At 38.5% G+C, this 20,297-nt stretch overlaps 5 protein-coding genes and 1 non-coding gene across 10 annotated transcripts; 5 read left to right on the forward strand and 1 right to left on the reverse strand.

The window, feature by feature from the left end:
• Positions 1–755: 755 nt before the first annotated feature.
• LOC106347507 (probable L-type lectin-domain containing receptor kinase I.6) lies at positions 756–4,020 on the forward strand. 3 transcript variants are annotated; one of them, XM_013787063.3, is made up of 2 exons: positions 756–1,374; positions 1,539–4,020. In XM_013787063.3, the coding sequence occupies exons 1-2, from the start codon at positions 1,238–1,240 to the stop codon at positions 3,685–3,687; spliced, it is 2,286 nt and encodes a 761-aa protein (XP_013642517.2). In that variant the 5' UTR covers positions 756–1,237; the 3' UTR covers positions 3,688–4,020. The 3 variants fall into 3 exon arrangements, with proteins under 3 accessions (XP_013642517.2, XP_048590746.1, XP_013642518.1); XM_048734789.1 differs by having other exon boundaries at positions 758–1,374; positions 1,753–4,020; XM_013787064.3 differs by having other exon boundaries at positions 760–1,374; positions 1,697–4,020.
• Positions 4,021–4,918: 898 nt separating this feature from the next.
• On the forward strand, positions 4,919–7,934 carry LOC106347506 (probable L-type lectin-domain containing receptor kinase I.5). 3 transcript variants are annotated; one of them, XM_022687462.2, is made up of 3 exons: positions 4,919–4,999; positions 5,093–5,212; positions 5,562–7,934. In XM_022687462.2, exons 1-3 carry the CDS (start codon positions 4,966–4,968, stop codon positions 7,703–7,705), a joined length of 2,298 nt encoding a protein of 765 aa, XP_022543183.1. In that variant the 5' UTR covers positions 4,919–4,965; the 3' UTR covers positions 7,706–7,934. The 3 variants fall into 3 exon arrangements, with proteins under 3 accessions (XP_022543183.1, XP_022543184.1, XP_013642515.1); XM_022687463.2 differs by having other exon boundaries at positions 4,919–5,208; XM_013787061.3 differs by having other exon boundaries at positions 4,919–5,196.
• An 89-nt stretch (positions 7,935–8,023) lies between these two features.
• LOC106347504 (L-type lectin-domain containing receptor kinase I.3-like) lies at positions 8,024–10,751 on the forward strand. Its single transcript, XM_013787058.3, has 2 exons — positions 8,024–8,328; positions 8,486–10,751. Exon 2 carries the CDS (start codon positions 8,495–8,497, stop codon positions 10,556–10,558), a length of 2,064 nt encoding a protein of 687 aa, XP_013642512.2. The 5' UTR covers positions 8,024–8,328; positions 8,486–8,494; the 3' UTR covers positions 10,559–10,751.
• A 507-nt stretch (positions 10,752–11,258) lies between these two features.
• On the forward strand, positions 11,259–11,361 carry LOC125576031. The gene has a single exon (XR_007314566.1). It is a non-coding gene; the product is annotated as a U6 spliceosomal RNA (small nuclear RNA).
• Positions 11,362–11,819: 458 nt separating this feature from the next.
• Positions 11,820–13,743, reverse strand: LOC106347505 (probable arabinosyltransferase ARAD1). Its single transcript, XM_013787059.3, has 2 exons — positions 12,689–13,743; positions 11,820–12,608 (listed from the first exon to the last, which is right to left on the reverse strand). Exons 1-2 carry the CDS (start codon positions 13,541–13,543, stop codon positions 12,051–12,053), a joined length of 1,413 nt encoding a protein of 470 aa, XP_013642513.2. The 5' UTR covers positions 13,544–13,743; the 3' UTR covers positions 11,820–12,050.
• Positions 13,744–15,284: 1,541 nt separating this feature from the next.
• LOC106351672 (putative L-type lectin-domain containing receptor kinase I.1) lies at positions 15,285–17,568 on the forward strand. The gene has a single exon (XM_013791440.3). It carries the CDS (start codon positions 15,524–15,526, stop codon positions 17,558–17,560), a length of 2,037 nt encoding a protein of 678 aa, XP_013646894.2. The 5' UTR covers positions 15,285–15,523; the 3' UTR covers positions 17,561–17,568.
• Positions 17,569–20,297: the final 2,729 nt, after the last annotated feature.

Below are 20,297 nucleotides of genomic sequence, written 5' to 3' on the forward strand. Positions count from 1 at the left end.
CAAAACACACTGACCTTACTTATCCCCCTAGACTATCAACCTCTTTATAAATCCACCTGATCATATACTTGTTCTTTAAATTTCCCCACAAACTTTTTAAATCCCCCTCTCTAATCAATTTCAAAATCCAAATTAGAAGAAATTAAAACGCGTTTAGAAAACACTGATTGCCCAATTAAAAAAAACCAGACCCGACCCAGAATATTAAAAAACCCGACCCGAGATTGCATTCTCTTCTCTCGTTTCTCTCTCTCTCTTTTCTCTGTCATCTTCTTCGTAAGTGTCGTGGACATCTTCTGCTCAATTTAGTGGATGTGGATGAGTATGGATGGATAGTGGTGGTAACATTCAACTTATGGGAACAAGAAATTTCACTCGATGCGAATCAGCCTTGCATTCAGAAGTGGAAGCACTGCGATGGACGATGGAGAATATGCTTCAACACTCAACATGTCAGAGCTTCGAGACGGATTGTAAGGAATTGATTGCAATGATAAAGGATCCTCAGGCGTGATCAAGCTTTGCGACCGAATTGGAGAGGATAAAGACACTACAAATATGCTTCCCAGACTTCAGCATTATTCATGTTCCACGGATGCGAAATCAGATTTCAGATTTTTTTAGCTAAGACTACTAGATCCTTCCATAGAAAGTTAATTTTTATTGGTTGTTATATTCTGGTTTGGTTATCCAGACCCCTAATACAATGATCTTTAGACGTCAAAAAAAAAAAAACAATTACTGAAATTTACATAAAAACTAAAATCAGTGAAATTAAAAGTACCGAGAGCGACATGATGAAGCTGTCTTTTACTCCTGAGAGCGAGATTCTTGGGAGAGTAGAGACAAATCGCCACTCAAATCCCGGCGGAGATGAAGTCGCATTGTTGTTTCTCAGGGACGGCGCATGGCGTATGCGATTGTTTACCACACGGCGAAGGAAGCTTTCACTTAGGTCTTCTCCGTGATCTTAAACGCTTTCCATATAACTGATATTTTCCCAAAATGCAGCCACCAGTCCTTTTGGTCAAATCCTGCTCGCTTCGGATTGCTACCACATGATCTTCAGAGGTGTACATTTTCATTCAGTTGATGACTAATTTATTATAATTGTTTGCTTTGATGAACACTAGGGCTTTATAGTTTGTACTCTTTAAATAACTTTCACTATACATCTAATCAAGGGTGTTCGTTGGCGTTAAATGTTAAGAACTTGCCTTTTTAGATACAGCTTGGTATGATTGATTGTTACATAAGTTTTGGTTCATGGACTTTTGAGATACTTCTCTGTTGGGAAGTATTTATTAAGATCTGCACAATGGTGGAGCTTCGTCTTGATGATTGGAGAGTAGTGGAGAATATTCTTAAAACCAGGTAATCATAGACAAGTCTCATTTTAGAGTATTTATTAGAGCTACCTTTTACTTTAATTATATTACGTGTCATGGCTTTGAATATGCTAATGCTGGATGTCATTGTTGTCTGGCTAATAATCTATCATTACATTTTCTAAGTCAACTCTGAAAATATGCTCTCAGACATGAAGATGTTTGCTTTCTTCTCGATAAATATAATGGGAATTTCTGTCTTAGAACGTGCTGGAGAAATTATCATCCACCATTTTTGCAGAGTTCAAGATTCGTTCAGGATAGTCTGATTCTCTTTTTTTTCTTTCCTTTGTCACAAATGGCCACAGGATCACATCTCATTCTGATGATCTTCTTTGTTCATCTGATCTTCATCTCGAGTCAGCAGGAGGAGACAGGGTTTATCTATAATGGCTTTGGCCAAGCAGACCTTTCTACTGACGGCGTTGCCAAGATTCTTCCGGAAGGACAGTTGCAGTTGACCGATGGATCCGGGCAGAAAATGGGACATGCTTTCTTGAAGAAGCCTTTTGAGTTCACTTCACCTGAATCACTCTCTTTCTCAACACATTTTGTGTGTGCTCTGGTGCCTAAGCCAGGATTTATCGGTGGTCATGGTATCGCCTTTGTTCTGTCTGCTTCCATGGATCTCACACACGCAGATGCGACGCAGTTCTTGGGACTTTTTAACATCTCCACTCAAGGATCCTCCTCTTCTCATCTAGTCGCTGTTGAGCTTGATACTGCCCTCAGCGCTGAGTTTGATGACATCAATGCCAATCATGTCGGTATCGATGTCAACGGCCTTATCTCTATCGCATCGACCCCTGCTTCTTACTTTTCCGAGATAAAAGGTAAGAACGAAAGCATATCGCTTCTGAGTGGAGCTCCTGTTCAAGTCTGGGTGGACTACGGAGGAAACGTGCTTAATGTTTCGCTGGCCCCTCACAAAATTCAAAAGCCAAGTCAGCCTCTTTTGTCAACATCCCTGAACCTTTCAGAATCTTTCCCAGATAGAATGATATATCTTGGTTTCTCTGGAGCGACAGGGACATTGATCAGCTACCAATACATACTAGGCTGGAGCTTTAGTAGAAACAGGGAGTCACTGCAGACCCTGGATGTCACTAAGCTTCCTCGAGTCCCTCCTCATAAAGCTAAAAACGAGAGACCATCAACGCTGCTTATTGTTCTGCTCATATTACTGGCAGTCATATTGTTTTTGGTTCTTGGAGCAGCTTTCGCCTACAGGAGAAGAAAATATGCAGAAGTAAGAGAAGAATGGGAAGGAGAATATGGTCCACACCGCCTTTCCTATAAAACTCTGTACAAAGCGACCAAAGGGTTTCACAAGGAGGGACTTCTCGGGAAAGGAGGCTTTGGAGAAGTGTACAAAGGAACTCTGCCTTCCCATGGAGAAATAGCAGTGAAAAGAGTGTCGCACGAGGCAGAGGAAGGGATGAAGCAGTTTGTGGCTGAAATCGTGAGCATGGGTACTCTGAAGCACAAGAATATGGTTCCACTTCTTGGCTACTGTAGAAGAAAAGGTGAGTTACTTCTGGTATCTGAATACATGCCCAATGGTAGTCTTGACCAATACTTGTTCTACGACGATAAACCTCCCTTTTCATGGCGTCGGAGACTTATAATCATAAAGGATATAGCTTCAGCTCTCAGTTACATGCATACAGGAGCTCCTCAAGTTGTTCTCCACCGGGATATCAAGGCTTCTAATGTTATGTTAGACGCTGAATATAATGGAAGGTTAGGGGACTTTGGTATGGCGAGGTTTCATGATCATGGAGCAGACCCTGCCACAACTGCCGCTGTGGGAACCATTGGCTACATGGCACCGGAGCTTGTTACCATGGGAGCTTCCACTGCAACCGACGTTTATGGCTTTGGTGCCTTTTTACTTGAAGTAACATGTGGGAGGAGACCCGTTGAGCCTGCGTTGCCAGAGGAAAGAAGGTCTTTGGTTAAGTGGGTCTGCCAATGTTGGAAGATGGCTTCTTTGCTCGGAGCTAGAGATCCGAGAATGAGAGGTGAAATCTCAGCTGAGGAAGTGGAAATGGTATTGAAAATTGGATTGATGTGCATGAATGCTGTGGCGGAGCTGAGACCTTCGATGGAAGAAGTGATGCAATACTTAAATGAAAGCCTGAAGCTGCCTGATATCACCCCAAATTCTCCTGGAATAGGGTCCTTTGTACCACTGATTATGGGATCATACCCGCTCTCAGCATCCCTATACTCTTCTTCCTCAGCCAACGACTCTACATTTGTCACTCACTCCATTGTCTATGGCCACGGTCGGTGAAAAACTTGGGAAATTTTCTCCTCTATTGTATTAAGTTTATTTGGAATGAGAAAAGCCATGTTAGCGTTGTGTGAAGTAACTCTAGTTGGCGGGAGTACCATTGTGCTCCACTTGTGAAACTTATTCTAATACAACACAAAGACATCCCAGCATTGAAAAGTAATGCTTGGAGTCTTTTGTAGAAATGGCTTTTTTTTTAGGATTTGTAAATTTTGATGTGTGTTTGCAACTGAAGTTTTGTATCTTCTTATCTGCATTTCTGTTTCTACATTAGTTTTACTGCATTTTCCTGTAACTAAGTTGTTTATACAGATGTTTGCAAGTTTTTCTTCACTTCACCGACTCTGTATATTAGTTTGATCTCATTCTTGGTTGTAATTAGTTGAAATGATTTCAGTTTCATCTGTGGAGCTGAGTGGGATCACCAGAGAGCATCATCATCATATAATCAGAGATGATTGTTTCATCCATGACAGGTAAAGGCTTAGAGGTTTATTATTGAAACGGTTAGAGACTAAATTTGTGTTCTGATATCCGGGACATATTGATCTTAAGTCTGGGGGTAATAGGGAGATGACACCCTTGAATATATGGTAGCTAGTTCAGACATGTGCTCATAAAGCTCTGTATATTTTATGTTCTTTTATTGTTTGGATGTACTGCTTACAAGGAACGGTCAAAGAACTTGCTATTGCTTGTTTGAAGTCAACACTATTATAAATTCCATGTGCGATTATTGGTTTAGGTAGAATATATGGGACTTAAATAGACTAGTATGAGAAACGTGGTCTGCTTATTTGTAGTTTTATTCTTATCACACTATGGAGTCAATTTTGAACTGTCGATTTTTCTCCTGGAAAAACCAAGAAAGGCGTTCACATAGGTCGCGATCATTTAACATAGTAGAAGACTTCAACGTTAAGACTTCATTTTCTTTGTTTTGACTTGTCTAATTCTACAAAATGTGGGTGCTTGGCTTTTTCTTAGGATTTGGTTCCTTTTTACTTTTGAGTGCTTCTCCCCTCCCCACGAATAAGCTTCACAAGGTACCTTTTCAAGATGATTAATCTAATGATTTTTTTTTTGTTGGTGGCTACCGCGTGTAGCAGTTGTCTTTTTTTTTTTTTTTTTCCTGACTGATGCTGTGATAATTTATGCCAAAGTAATGTCTTTTTTTTTTTTTTGTGCGACGCTGAAGTAATGTCTAGTCGTCTAGATTGAATATTTAACGACGTGAGCGGTTTGTAATATACTAATATACAACATATATAATATTAAATGGCTTCGCTGTACTTTCTAAAGCCGATAAAAGGTAAATGCATATGATGCAGAGTTCATATCCATTAAGAAACAAATTACCACTAAATAAGTTCACATTTTTTTTTTCACATCTTGTTTTCTGCAGCCAGCAAAGTTTCGATCAGAGAGAGAGAGAGAGAGATCTGCTCAGAGAACAAGAGAACTGTCGAATTCATCAGCACCAATGGCTCGTGGATCGTTTATGATCTGGTATTACTTTTAGTAAGTAAGTAGTTATTTGTTTTCTTACCCAGCTTCATAAATAATAATACAAGTAGCTGTCGTCTGAGAAAAATCCGGTGAAAGATTGTGGGTATTGATTCCGAGGCACATGTAATGATTAATTTTAATAGTTTTGTTAGCACGCTTCTAGCACTTTCCTTTGTTTCTTTGGATTCAAATATGGATGGATTACTTCTCTTAAACTAACATCTGAATTTGAACATTTGAAAACCATGTGAAGATATATGTTGATTTTTATAATGTTATCAAGCTGTTATAGTACAGTTGTTTAATACCAATAAAGAAATGGATGCTCGTAGTGTCTTTATAAAATCACATTTTCTTTAAATCAGAGAGGAGGAAAGATCTACTACAAAGCAGTTTTGGCTTCATCGGCAGAGCAATGTCTAGTGGATTGCTTCTCTTCTGGTTAATCTCCTCTTTTCATCTCATAGCTTTGTCAACTTCAACAACAAAGGAAACAAGTTTTGTCTTCAACGGCTTTGGAAAAGCGGATCTTTCTGTAGATGGGTCAGCCACGTTGCTTCGCGGTGGATTATTGCAGCTTGCTAAAGACACGGAGCATCAAATGGGCCACGCGTTCACCAAGAAGCCAATCGAGTTCAGCTCCTCTAAGCCGCTGTCATTCTCAACACACTTCGTCTGTGCTCTGGTGCCTAAGCCAGGAGTCGAAAGCGGGCACGGCATCACCTTCGTGATATCCCCTTCCGTGGATTTCACTCGGGCGCAGCCGAACCGGTACTTTGGGATCTTCAACGCCTCAACGGGTGGATCTAACTCTTCCCGCCTCTTTGCTGTTGAGCTCGACACTATAAAAAACGGAGAGTTCGAGGAGACGAACCATAATCATGTCGGGATTGATGAGAACGATCCCATTTCAGTGGAGTCAGCACCAGCTTCTTACTTCTCCGAGACGCAACAGAGGAATGTGAGTCTTAACCTCTCTAGTGGAGATACTATACAGGTTTGGGTTGACTACGAGCGAACTCTACTCAATGTCTCCGTGGCTCCTCTTAATGTTGTCAAGAAGCCACGTCAGCCTCTGTTGTCACGAGCCATGAACCTCTCAGATTTGTTTCGAAGCACAAGATTGTTCGTTGGGTTCTCTGCAGCAACGGGGTCAGCAATCAGCTACCACTACCTTCTTGGGTGGAGTTTCAGCACAAGCGGGGAACTACTGCAGCCACTTGACATCTCTAAGCTTCCTCGAGTTCCTCGGCATAGAGTTAAGCATAAGAAACAGTATGCTCTGATCGTCGGTCTCCCCGCTGCTCTTGCTATCATTGTAATAGCTCTTCTTGCAGGAGTTTATTACCACAGGAAGAAAAAGTTTGCGGAAGTGAGCGAGCCTTGGGAGGAGGAGTACGGTACACACCGCTTCTCATACAAATCTTTATACATAGCAACGAGAGGGTTCCACAGGGATGGGTTTCTAGGAAGAGGTGGGTTTGGAGTAGTGTACAGAGGAGATCTCCCTGAGAGCAAACCTATAGCTGTGAAGAGAGTCTCTCATAACGGTGAGGAAGGGATGAAGCAGTTTGTGGCTGAAGTCGTGAGCATGAGAAGTCTCAAACACAGGAACCTCGTTCCGCTTCTTGGGTATTGTAGGAGAAAAGGAGAGCTTTTGCTTGTTTCCGAGTTCATGCCCAACGGGAGTCTTGACCAGCACTTGTTTGATGACCAAAGTCTTGTTCTTTCTTGGTCACAAAGACTTGTCATTCTCAAAGGTATAGCCTCTGCGCTCTTTTATCTCCACACGGGAGCTGAACAAGTCGTGCTGCATCGAGACATCAAAGCTTCCAATGTTATGTTAGACGCTGAGCTGAACGGCAGGTTGGGAGATTTTGGTATGGCTAGGTTTCATGACCATGGAGGCAACGCAGCCACGACAGCAGCGGTTGGTACTGTAGGGTACATGGCTCCTGAGCTAATAACAATGGGAGCTTCCACTGTAACCGATGTTTATGCATTTGGTGTTTTTATGCTTGAAGTAGCGTGTGGAAGGAAACCTGTGGAGCCTGGGATGGAAGCTGAGAAACGGTTTCTCATCAAATGGGTTTGTGAATGCTGGAAGAAAGATTGTTTGCTTGATGCTAGAGATCCCAGATTTGGAGGAGAATTCGTACCCGAGGAGGTCGAGTTGGTTATGAAAATCGGGTTGCTGTGTACAAACATCGTGCCAGAATCACGACCAACAATGGAACAAGTGGTTCTTTACTTAAACGAGAACCTGCCGTTGCCGGATTTCTCGCCATATACGCTTGGGATCGGCTCATTTACTCCAGTAGTGGTGGATGCAGCCTCTCTTACAGGCACATACACTTCAAGGAACTGGTCTGCTCCTTGGGCATCTTCTTCATCAGCCAACAACTCAGAGGAGCATGAGCAACCATTGGAATCCAAGAACTCTCTAAACGTAGTTGCAGAATCAGAAGACATCGAGGCTCGCCTCTCCAAGCCAACCAGTGGCTGCTGATACAGTTTATGAAGTATCCATTGGATGTTAATTTGAACACGTAGGTGCTGCTTATTGGTGAATGATCTCATTGGGAGTTCATTCGCTGAGGATACTCATGTATAACTTGTGAATGTTTCAATTTCAGGTCTTCTTCATTGTATTTCAGCATATGTTTTTTTTTTTGAAAACTTTCTAGTGATCTGGTGACTATTGTCTTTTTTTCCACTCAATGTACATTCTTTCTTTTTTTGGGGGGATTAACTGAACACCACCACTTGTAAGTTGTAACCAACCGACAAAAAGATGTTCATTGGATGATGAATTAAGGAATAGTCTTAGATATGGACTGCTCTGTTCCATGTGAAGACTGGTCCCGTTTAAGTAAGTGATTGTGACTCTGCATGCTGTGAGAGACTTGGTCAGCTTCTATGTTCTTTGCGTTTCATTTACTTGGAAAAGTAACATAAAATTAAATGTATCTTATCCAAAATTTGTGGAGGAAGAAAAGTTGGTTTATTGTCTCTCTTGAGATGCTAAAGGGGAGACTGCCCAAGTTATTTGCTGAAGTACCAGAGATATTAATTAGAGTAGAGGTTGATAACTAGCTCTACTCCCAAGGCATTTTCAGATTTCTGCTAGATGTAAGTGCTTCTTGTACTTGTCATGCTTTTGTTTCTTTTGTATATTGGGAATATATATATGCGTTGGCTGGCTACAGTTACTTAGGAGAAATTGTACAAGACATTGAATGTTTAAAATTGAGCTCCTGAATTTATGAGCAGTCTTTTTTTTTGGCAGCTTTGGAGGATGGTTCTCACAGAAGAGAAAAAATATGAACCATTAAATTCAGACACTCTTTCAATAGTAACGGCTTGCAGCAGGCTTCATCTAGTTTTGATCATGTTCTGCTGCCTTCATCTGGTTTCCCTGTCAGGTCAACAAGAAACCGGGTTTGTCTACAATGGCTTCCATCAAGCAGATCTCCATATTGATGGAATCGCTAGAGTCCTTCCTGGTGGGATTTTGCAGTTGACAAATGATTCACAGTTTAAAATGGGTCATGCTTTCTTCAACATGCCATTTGATTTTGATCCATATTATACCATCTCCTTCTATACACATTTTGTGTGTGCGTTGGTGCCTCTTCAGCTGGGAACTAGTGGCGGACACGGGGTGGCTTTTGTTTTATCTCCTTCTATGGATCTCTCTCATGCACTCCAAGCTCAGTACTTGGGCGTCTTCAGCAACCCCACAAATGGAACTTCCCCTCCTCAGCTGATAGCTATTGAGCTTGATACCATTGAGTCATTAGGAATTGATGTGGTGGAAAAGCCTCATGTTGGGATTGATTTGAACAGCCCAACATCTATTGAATCCACTCTCCCGTCTTACTTTTCCCATGCCTTAGGGAAGAATGTAAGCATAAATCTCCTGAGTGGTCTGCCTATCCAGGTTTGGGTGGATTACGATGGAGCCTCCCTTAACGTTACTCTGGCCCCTATAGATATACAGAAACCAGATCAGCCTCTTATGTCAAGGCCCATCAATCTTTCAGAATTTTTTCAAAATAAAATGTTTGTTGGGTTCTCTGCAGCAACAGGGCAATTGACCAGTAACCAATTTATACTTGGGTGGAGTTTCAGTAGAAGCAAAGAACTATTACAGAACCTGGACCTCTCTAAGCTCCCTCAGGCTCCTCTTCCTAGAGAAAAACAACATCCTCTTCTGTCTCCACCGCTTATTGGTTTGGTCATCTTATCGGTGATCCTAGTGCTGCTGGTTCTCGGAGTAGTTTATTGGTACAGGAGAAACAAGTACGCGGAAGTGAGAGAATCGTGGGAAAAGGAATACGGTCCACATAGATTCTCCTACAAGTCTCTCTACAAAGCAACAAATGGGTTTGGAAAAGATTGTTGTGTTGGGAAAGGTGGGTTTGGAGATGTGTACAAAGGAACTCTGCCCCTAAGTAGGCATATAGCTGTGAAAAGACTGTCACACAATGCAGAGCAAGGAATGAAACAGTTTGTGGCTGAAGTTGTGACTATGGGAAGTTTACAGCACCGGAACTTGGTTCCTCTTCTCGGGTATTGTAGGAGGAAAGGCGAGTTGCTTCTGGTCTCTGAGTACATGCCCAACGGCAGTCTTGACAAGTACTTGTTTCATGACCAAAACCCATCTCCTTCATGGTTGCAAAGGATTTCTATTCTTAAGGACATCGCCTCGGCTCTAAATTACCTTCATACAGGAGCCACGCAAGCTGTTTTGCACCGGGATATTAAATCTTCTAATGTTATGTTAGATTCTGATTTCAATGGAAGATTAGGAGATTTTGGTATGGCCAGGTTTCATGACCCAAGAGCCAACTTATCTGCAACAGCCGCTGTGGGAACCATAGGTTACATGGCACCTGAGCTAATCACAATGGGAACTTCTACAGAAACTGATGTTTATGCCTTTGGTGCTTTCCTTCTTGAAGTAAGTTGTGGGAGGCGGCCTGTGGAACCGGAGCTGCCAGTGGAAAAGCAATACTTGATCAAATGGGTCTGTGTATGCTGGAAACAGGCTTCTTTACTTGACACCATAGATCCAAGATTGGGAGGAGAAACTTTATTCAAGGAAGTTGAGATGGTTCTTAAACTTGGATTGCTCTGCACAAATGCGATACCAGAAGCAAGGCCTACCATGGGACAAGTGGTGCAGTACCTAAACCTGGACCTACCCTTGCCAGATTTCTCGCTGAATAGTCCAGGTATTGGAGCGTTTATGCCAGTGTCAATGGAACCATCATCTACCATTAGTGCCTCCAATTCAAGGAGCACATCAATACCTATGTTTGTTACTCATACAATCCTGAGAGGGAGTGGTAGATGAGAGATATATTTATGAAACTGTGTGTGCTCTGCATCTAATGTCTTGAGCTACTTAAAATGTATTTACCCAAGAAACAATGGTGTTGGCGGTTATAATTGTATCTGTGATCTTGTGTGCATAGTTTTTTTCAAGTGAGAAAGTGGCCAAAAGAGTTTATAAGATCGTATAATATTGGTTAACTTTTTTTATGTTAGTAGATGATCATCAGTTGACATGAATGTATTAGATGATAGTTAACTCTTTTTTTGCTTGTGAGGCTTGAACAAGTCTCTGTTCGTAGTATTTGTTGACGTGAAACAATGTGTTTATTTGAATTTGTTTGTACATGAGCTCGTAGAGTTTGCTGTGTGTTTCCATTCTTGGTGTACAAAAAATTGTACACTTACTAATAACAATGTATTCACGTAACATATTCATCTGAAACATAGTATGCTTAGTAAATTAGATTAAAGCAAACAGAACCTGAGAGTTTTCAAACTAATCAGTGTCGCCTCTTTTTCTATGCGTCGAAATTCTTGTCTTATTCGAAGGAGTCCAACAACAGTGTTAAATGGCCCAGAGAGAAATCAAAGAGACACCAGCCCCTTTTAGTGTAAACGAGCCCATTAGATAGATACTTTAAACGGTAAGAAACGTCCCACATCGCCATTCTAAGAAGAAGAAGCTCTGTTTATATAGGTCTCGAGTCTTGTACATGATTGTCCCTTCGGGGACATCCGATAAAATTGGAACGATACAGAGAAGATTAGCATGGCCCCTGCACAAGGATGACACGCACAAATCGAGAAATGGTCCAAATTTTTTTTTGTTTCCAAAATTCCCAAAGATTGACAACTCTAGAATTTCAGTTTTTGGTGAAGTTGCTACCTCAACCTCTGCTGCAAAACTGTCTATGTGGAGTCGTTTTTATGAAAATCTTGTCAAGTAATCCCCCCATCCCCCCCCCCCCTCCCCCCTGAGAAGGCAAAGATGGTTCTAAAATTTGGGGGTGGGGGTGGTGCTATGCCAGAATCAAGACCTGAGACTCCCTTGTCTGGCCGGATTCTCCAGGAATGGTGGGGGCTTTTATACCAGTTTCAACATCATCTGCCATTGGGGTCCAAATCTAAGAAATTCATGTATCTTTTTATGTTTGTTGGACGGACGTGGAAGATTAGATCTACGAAGCTAATCCAAGCTCTGGATCTTAAACTCTTGACCCAACTATGTCGTTGCTGATTGATGCATCTACTTACATGCTGTTGTACTAAACAAACTAGGCTTACCGTAAAAAAGAGATGAAAATTAACAATTAACAAATCAACTTACAACATTATTATCTTTCTTTGGAGAAAAGCGACTAATCTCTCTGTCTATATAACCTATGATTTGGAGAAAAGTTGAGAAATCAAACATAAACTTCTCTCTACACAAAAAAAAAGAAGAAGCAATTTGAGGTCAGTGCCAAGGCCTTCTGAGAAAATGAAGAACAAAAAAGGGATCTCATCTTTATTCACCAGAAACTCCGAGGTATCAATGACAACCATCTTGACTCCTTCCCTGCATCAGAAACAGATCCAGAGTACCTCCGAGACTTATGAATCCTCATTTTAACGCCAGGAACTTTGCGTGCAATCGCTTGCCATATCATTTGGACTGCATCATCAACCCTTGACGGGAAATGGAACTCATAGAACTTCTCCACTTCCTTCAATCTATTCCACATCCTTGTCCACTCCTCCTTGGTGATTCCCCGAATCAAGTTAACCAGAAAGTTGTCTTTCAAGGCATCAGAGGTGCGAACAAACACGGAGAACTCAGAGTAATCAATAACGTCCTCGAAAGGAAGCTCAATGTCGTCACTGATAATGACAGGCACGCAGTGGCTTGCAATGGCGTCAAAGAGACGGTTAGATGAAGGAGTGTCTCCGGCAATGTTGAGGCAGAACTTGGAGTTGTGCATTCCTTGGCTTGCTTTGTTTATGCCTCCGTTTCTCACGCTCCCAAACGAGAAATGCACGTCTTTCTCATCTTGCAACAGGTAGAACAACTCCTGACGCACAAACCCACCCTGAGATGTATATATATGACACATCATATGAGCAAAAAGACTATCTAAGAACTCAGCAAGTAAAAGGGAGTAGAACTCACATCTTTCCTGTAGATGGCACCCTGAAAGTAAAGCAGAATGGGTCTGCTATCGAAACCAGAGGTATCGTTTTCGTACGTTTTGATGACATGCTTATAAGGCGCAATGACATCTTTCTCAACGTTTGCAACAGTAGGAGGGTACCTTCCGAAGTCAGAGAGTATAAACATGGCAGGGAAGAGCTTGTTTCTAGCATCCAACATGCTATTGGGATGATGAGCAAGGACCACATGGTCTCTACCACCTGACCTCTTCCACTCCTCCTGAGCAGTCAAGAAAGCAACAAGCTTTCCTTGCAAATCCTTGTTTCTGCTTGTTTTCTGGTGAGGATTCACCTTGGAAAACCGATTGTAACTCAAGGAGGAGAAAAAGGGAACAAAGATAACATCAGCGTCGGTAGAGTTATAAACTCTTTTGGCAGCAATGGGTCTAGCACCGTTTGGATACTCGGACGCAAGAAGATCCAAGGTGAGCCAATACTCAATGCTGTGCTGCAAATTCAAGCCACCAGGGTAAGGAGGTATGAACTTGTGAACATCGGGCCATACACTCTTTCTCTCAGGCTTCCAATTTAGCAATCCGAAATGAAACTCCGGATCCATGTCGTACATGAAGACCTTGAGAGGACCTGTTCTCTTCTCATCTTCAACGCATCTGCAATCATCTTTCTTCGCGCCGGGATCGCGAACGAATGATTTGGATTGGAATGTGGAGCCAAGGAAGCGGTTGTGAGCGGTGGAGCGCAACACAAAGTAGCAAGAGAGAGCGAAGAGGACCGTTGTGAAGACGAATAGGCAAAGAAGCAAGTTTCGGGCTACGTACCCGATCGTGGAACCGTTCTTCTCCGGCATTGCCATAAGGGGAGAGAAATCAGAAATCAAACACACGCAGCTAAGCTCACATAAGGAGGGAGAGCGTGCTCAGACTGTTCTTCTCTCTCTCTGACACCAATTTCATCTCTCATGGAGCGGCGGACAAGGAGGAGAGTAACACACGGAACGGTGCTTATTAAGAGCTTCAGGGATCGTCAACTTTCCTATTATTAACTCTTTTAATTTGTTTTGTTTTGTTTTTCTAAGAGTAATTATTTACTTTCCACTATTTATTTTTTTGTACAAGGTAGACCCAACAATAATTCAGAGTCCAGTTATTGAAATAGTTAGTGTAGCTAAAGCAAGATTGGACCATGTTTGGGCCCAAAACTTGAAAGTCGAAATAACTTTCTTTTGCCAAAAAGTAAGATCGGACCAAGTTTTTTGTCAAATATAACATGTTACATGTGTATGTTTTAAACAATATGGGACCAAGTTTGGATCCAACACCTAACTAGAATCAGGTCAGCCCACGAGAATAGTTTTTCACTTTTTCTTGATATTTAATTTTTACTAGGTAAATTCTTTTATAAATATTTATTAATAAATGTACTATTAAACTTAAAGATCAATTTTTTTGAATAAAACATTAAATTTTATAATATTTTTATGAATATTTAAATTTCTTAATTTTTATCTTTTATTAATTTAAAACATTATTTTGGACAATGTCAATATTTTATTATTTTAAAATAGGTTATTATCTTTAAACAATTTTTTATTCTATTAATTTGTAATCAATTACCAAAAGCTACAGAATCTCAAATAATCAAAAGCAAAAAAAATGTTCAACCTAAACCCAACTTTATATATTATATTAATCAAAGTAAATCATTATATTGTAAAAATACCTCTCATAATAACTGAATAAACACTCAAAAAGACCAACCATGTTAACAAATAAAAGATTAATATATAATCTATAATAAAATAAGAACTAGGTCTGGGACGGATCGGGTATCCGGGCAATTTTAAGATATTCAGATCCAGATCCTTATCCGGCGGATCCATAATTTTACTATTTTTATCTGGATCTGAGGTTCGCGGATATCTGGGTGTCGGATATCCTTTTAAAAATTATAATATCCGGCAGATATCCGGATCCGGATTTGGATCCTTAAAATAAATAAAAAATAATATTAATATATATATATATAAAATATTAGAAAAATTTTAAAAATAAAATATATATAATGTTTTTAATTATTTCTATGTATAATATTACAAAATTTACATAAAATTTATATATACTATTATAAAAATGAAAATTTATTAAATAAAATTAGTTTTTATATATAGATATTACTATTTTTGAAATAATTATTAATAAAATTTACGGATCGGATATCCGGACTAAAAAATCAAGATATCCGGATCCGGATTCGGTTTTGACGAATCTAACATTTTACTATTCGGATTCGGTTTGGATCGGATCTCTGGGATAAAAGTCCCAGGCCTAACTGCAAGCATGGGTTTGACAAAGAGATCAGGGCCTTTACCGGATGCTTCTTAAGCACGTTATCACCATTTCTTCTTCCCTTGGCCTCGCAACTCAACTACTCACAAGTTCACAACACACCTTCGTCTCTAACAAAAGTCGTATAGCTGCAGAGTCTTTGTCTTTTCAAGACGTTTCATGCCCAATAATTGTTTCCTTTGAGGGTATTTCGCTTTAATTTACTCCGATTTGATATTATTAAAATGAGAGTAGACCAAATACTTTTCTTAATGACTTTTTAGTTTTTAGTAGATTTTTTTTTTCTTTTAATCAAAGAAGACTTGTATATTATTTGTAGAGTAACTCTCACGGTTAGATATAAAAAAATTCTAAAGTCCACTCTCTGATATATGCCTAGAGGGAATATTTTTCCTGAACTTTGAACGTCGAAACTGTCAGTTGAGTCTCTCCCTTATGCATTATATGACCTGATCAAACAAGGCTTACCTCTTGTGTCTCGTTAACCAATGGCTCAAAAACTGCATCTTCTTCTCTCTATAATCTTGTTTGTTAATTTGATTCGCTGTTCAAATCAACAAGACTTAAGTTTCGTCTACAACGGCTTTAACCAAGGCCAAGGCGATCTTCTCCTTGACGGTCTTGCAAAAATTCAACTCCCAGGTGGACTTTTGCAGCTAACCGATGCCACGGCTCAGCAAAAGGGTCACGCTTTCTTCAACCGTCCGTTCGATTTTGGTTCAGCTTCTCCATCTTTCTGGACTCATTTCGTTTGCGCTTTAGTCCCTAAACCAGGAGCTGACGGTGGTCACGGGGTTGCCTTTGTTCTATCCTCTTCAAAGGATCTCACACAAGCAGACCCAACTCAATACTTAGGACTCTTCAACATCTCAACTAATGGGTCTCCTTCTTCTCAGATTCTAGCCATCGAGCTGGATACCGTCGAAAGCGCAGAGTTTGACGACATCGACAAAAACCATGTCGGTATAGACGCAAACAATCTCCGCTCTGTTGTGTCTGCTCCAGCTTCTTATTATTCCGACAGAGAAGGAACGAACAAAAGCTTGACACTCTTGAGTGGAGATCCTATCCAGGTGTGGATTGACTACGAAGATACTCTACTCAATGTTACATTAGCTCCTCTAAGAAACGAGAAGCCAAGTAAGCCTCTTTTGTCAAGAAACATCAATCTCACATCAGTTTTCCCGGATGGAAAAGCATTTGTCGGGTTCTCTGCAGCAACTGGGTCACTGATCAGTTACCAGTACATCTTAGGATGGAGTTTCAGCACAAGCAGAGTTTCATTACAGAGCCTTGACTTCTCTAAACTTCCCACGGTCCCTCGTCCTAAGATACCGAAGAAAACATCTTCTCTGCTTATTATTCTACTGGTTATACTCGGCCTCCTAGTAATGGCTGTTCTCGTGGGAGTTTGTGTGTACAGGAGAAAGAAGTATGCAGAAGTCAAAGAGCCATGGGAAAAGCCATACGGTCCACTTCGCTATACATACAAGTCTTTATATAAAGCAACAGGAGGGTTTAAAAGAGATAGCCGTCTTGGAAAAGGAGGCTTTGGAGAAGTCTTTAAAGGAACTATGCCTCTTGTAGGAGATATAGCGGTTAAGAGACTATCACACGATGCTGAGCAAGGGATGAAACAGTTCGTTGCTGAAGTTGTGACGATGGGTTGTTTACAGCACAAGAACTTGGTTCCTCTTCTAGGGTATTGCAGGCGAAAAGGCGAGTTGTTGCTGGTCTCCAAGTACATGGAAGGAGGTAGCGTTGACCAATATTTGTTTCAAGATGATAAACCACCTCTTTCGTGGTCTCAAAGACTTGCGATTTTGAGAGATATTGCATCTGCGCTATGTTACTTGCATACGGGAGCTAGTCAAGTTGTTTTGCACCGAGATATCAAAGCTTCTAATGCCATGTTAAATGGAAACTTACAAGCGTTTTTAGGAGATTTTGGGATGGCTAGGTTTGATGACCGTGGAGCTAACCTCTCAGCAACGGCAGCTGTTGGAACCATAGGTTACATGGCCCTCGAGCTAACATCATCAGGAACTTCAACTAGAACCGATGTGTATGCATTTGGTGCATTCATGCTTGAAGTAACGTGTGGGAGGAGACCATTTGATCCCCAGATGCCGGTTGAGAAGAGACATTTGGTCAAATGGGTTGTTGAATGCTGGAAAAGGGGCTCTTTGGTTCATGCTATAGATAGAAAATTGGGAGGTAAATTCATACCTGGGGAGGTCGAAATGGTTCTGAAACTCGGCTTGCTCTGTACAAGTATTGTACCTGATTCACGTCCATCAATGGAACAAGTGGTGCAATACATAAACAGACACCAAATGTTGCCTGATTTATCTCCAGATACTCCCGGAATTGGAGTTTCCACGCCAGTGTTAATGGGAGTACCTTCCCTGGCAATTTCTTCCACTTCAGGGATCTCATCAGCATCACCACCATCCGTATTTTCTTCCCCTGCCAACAACTCAATGTTCATTTCTCACACAATCATGTATGGTGATGGAAGATGAAATCTGACAACTCGATCGCCTGTCTCTTTCTCCGTAATATATAAACTCTGTATAGTTGTATTAGTTCTGTTGTAGAGAAATCTTTATTTGGGACACAAGTAATCTATGTAAAAGTAAAATGTATAAATATGAAACTCTAAATGACATGTATTGTTTATGTGAACTAGGTGGCGTTTTATAAATCTATACTATAAACATTATAAATACTTTTATATATAGCTATATACCATATACCATATAAAATACAAAAATATCTTAATTTAAAAAATTATATTGAACAAGAATTGAGAACTTCATATTTTAATTTTAAAAAAATTGCAATGAATTTTCAAGAAAAATTATAGAATTTTCAAGAAAAAATTATAAATTTTAAACATATTAAGAATCCCCCATTAAAAATTTTGTTATCAATAATTTAATAATTTTATTATAATAATATATGAATATATACTAATAAAATGGATCTTTTGAGACTCTATCACATAAGCATATAATCATTATTCGAAAAGAAGCTACGTGACATCATTACTATTATTACATTATTACATTAAATCAAATTATTACCATTTAAATATACAAATATATAATATACGAAATATAAGTAAATATACATTTATATATATAAATATATAATATACGAAATGTAAGTAAATGGAAATTTAAATTTGTAAATATATAATATACGAAAATAATAATAATAAGTAAATACACAATTAAAAAATAGAAATACTACATTAAACATCTATCTTAAAAGAGAAAAAGACCAAAATAGCACTAAATCAAGTTTTTGTTCCCAAACTAGCATTCAAGGCCAAAAGTCACAAAAATAGTACTCAAGGGATGAGGTTTAGGGTTTATAATTTAGGGTTTAGGGTTTAGAGTTTAGGTTTTAGGGTTTAGAGTTGAGAAGTGAGGTTTTGGGGATAAGATTTCAAATTTTGAAAAATAAAAAAATTTAAATTTTTCAAAAGATAAAGGGGGTGATTGGTTGGGCTTTATCTCCATACTTTAGCTTTATTTATTTTTAAATCACTAAATTTTACCAATCATGCTGTAGCTTTACTTTTAAAAATTAAAGTCTACATCAAGTTTTTATTTAGTTTTACCAATCATGTTTTAGCTTTATTTTTAAAGCTACAGCAAAAAAAATAAAGCAAAACTTTTTCTTATGTATTTTAGGCAAAAATGCTACATCATCTTTTTATAAGCTGTAGAATCTGTAAAATGAAAAAAAATATCTATAATATCAAATAAATTATATAATCATAATAAAAACTTTTATAAATATTTTAATTTTGAATTTGAGTGTTTTTTAATTATTAAGATATTTAAATAATATAAATATTATTTACATATCACATTTTGAATTACAATAATTTTTTATAATCTATAAAAAAACACTAATATAAATTATTTTAATTCATATAAAATAATAATTATATATATACAACACATATTTCATATATTTTATTTTAAAATATCTACAGCCTATAACTTACAGCTACAACAAATTTAACTACAGCAAAAGTCTCTGCAGAAAAAGTCTACAGTAACAACTTTAAAGCCACAGTCGAACCAATCATCACCAAAATGTTATTTTTGTCATTTTAGTTTTTGAGTGCTATTTTTGTGATATAAACTTAGAAAGGTGCTATTTTGGAGATTTGCCCATCTTAAAATGTAAAAATTAAATACAAGTAAATATACATTTAAATATGTAAATATATAATATATGAAAAAATAATAAAAAGTAAATACACAATTAAAAAATAGAAATACTACATTAAAAAGGTAATATACAAGACTTTTTGAGATTCCATAGAGCGTCTGTCCACATCATTATAGAATCATTATTCGAAAAAAGCCACGTGGCATCATTACTATCATTACATTAAATCACATCATTATAGAATCATTATTCGAAAAGAAGCCATGCTTAAAGAAAACACATGTCAGAGCAGTGGAGAGAACGAAACAGAGTAAAAAAGAAAAGGAAAAATAGTTTCGAGATGGGTTTTTGCATGCGCAATTTTGGTATTTGCCAACCAACAGAGGTCAGATCGAAAGTGTATATTTACGGAGGACATGTCAAAAAAAAGCAGAATAACTGTCATTTGTATTATCAGAGAAAAGACAGAGCCATAATCATTATTGCTTCCTAGACCTGCTAACATGAACCAAAAACATGTGTGTGAAGGTAAATTAAGAAGAGTACACAAGTAAGGAAAATCAGATTATGATAAGAGCACAATGCATAGAATCTACATCAGTTGACATTTTATAATTCCAGTATACGTAAAATTCATCCGAAAACATGGAGTATTAAACGGACAAGCTAAAAGGTCAAAATTTTCAAGAAAAAATTAATCTTATATATTAAAAGAGAAGTCACAACTTTGACTTATGTGTGATTTTTTTAAAAATTAACTTAATGGACCTATTACTAGAAAATTATGTTACAGTTAATTTATAATCTTATCATTATTATAGATTTAAATAACTCACTTTCTAGATTATAGGAACTAAATAATATGTCTACTACATTATAGGAACTAAATAATTATCAATCTTTTCCAAGTCAAAAACGTGATCTGAAAACAACCAATTCAATAAAAAAAATATACTATAAAATTATTATGTTTTAAAAAGTGATAGACACATCTCATATATATTATACTAATATATACCAATGTAGAATTAAAAATAAAATATTTCTATAAAAATAAATGAAAATAAA

The sequence above is a fragment of the Brassica napus genome, chromosome A6 (assembly GCF_020379485.1).
Source record: "Brassica napus cultivar Da-Ae chromosome A6, Da-Ae, whole genome shotgun sequence".
Lineage (NCBI taxonomy): Eukaryota > Viridiplantae > Streptophyta > Magnoliopsida > Brassicales > Brassicaceae > Brassica > Brassica napus.

Bases quoted from the DNA above. Each gene is read 5' to 3' on its own strand.
- LOC106347504 (XM_013787058.3), top strand. From the start codon at position 8,495: ATGGTTCTCACAGAAGAGAAAAAATATGAACCATTAAATTCAGACACT.
- LOC106347505 (XM_013787059.3), bottom strand. From the start codon at position 13,543: ATGGCAATGCCGGAGAAGAACGGTTCCACGATCGGGTACGTAGCCCGA. The intron at 12,609-12,688 runs GTGAGTTCTACT...TATACATCTCAG, and splicing joins GTGCCATCTACAGGAAAGAT to GGTGGGTTTGTGCGTCAGGA.
- LOC106347506 (XM_022687462.2), top strand. From the start codon at position 4,966: ATGGCTTCGCTGTACTTTCTAAAGCCGATAAAAG. The intron at 5,000-5,092 runs GTAAATGCATAT...TGTTTTCTGCAG, and splicing joins CTTTCTAAAGCCGATAAAAG to CCAGCAAAGTTTCGATCAGA. The intron at 5,213-5,561 runs GTAAGTAGTTAT...TCTTTAAATCAG, and splicing joins TCTGGTATTACTTTTAGTAA to AGAGGAGGAAAGATCTACTA.
- LOC106351672 (XM_013791440.3), top strand. From the start codon at position 15,524: ATGGCTCAAAAACTGCATCTTCTTCTCTCTATAATCTTGTTTGTTAAT.
- LOC106347507 (XM_013787063.3), top strand. From the start codon at position 1,238: ATGATTGATTGTTACATAAGTTTTGGTTCATGGACTTTTGAGATACTT. The intron at 1,375-1,538 runs GTAATCATAGAC...ATATGCTCTCAG, and splicing joins GAGAATATTCTTAAAACCAG to ACATGAAGATGTTTGCTTTC.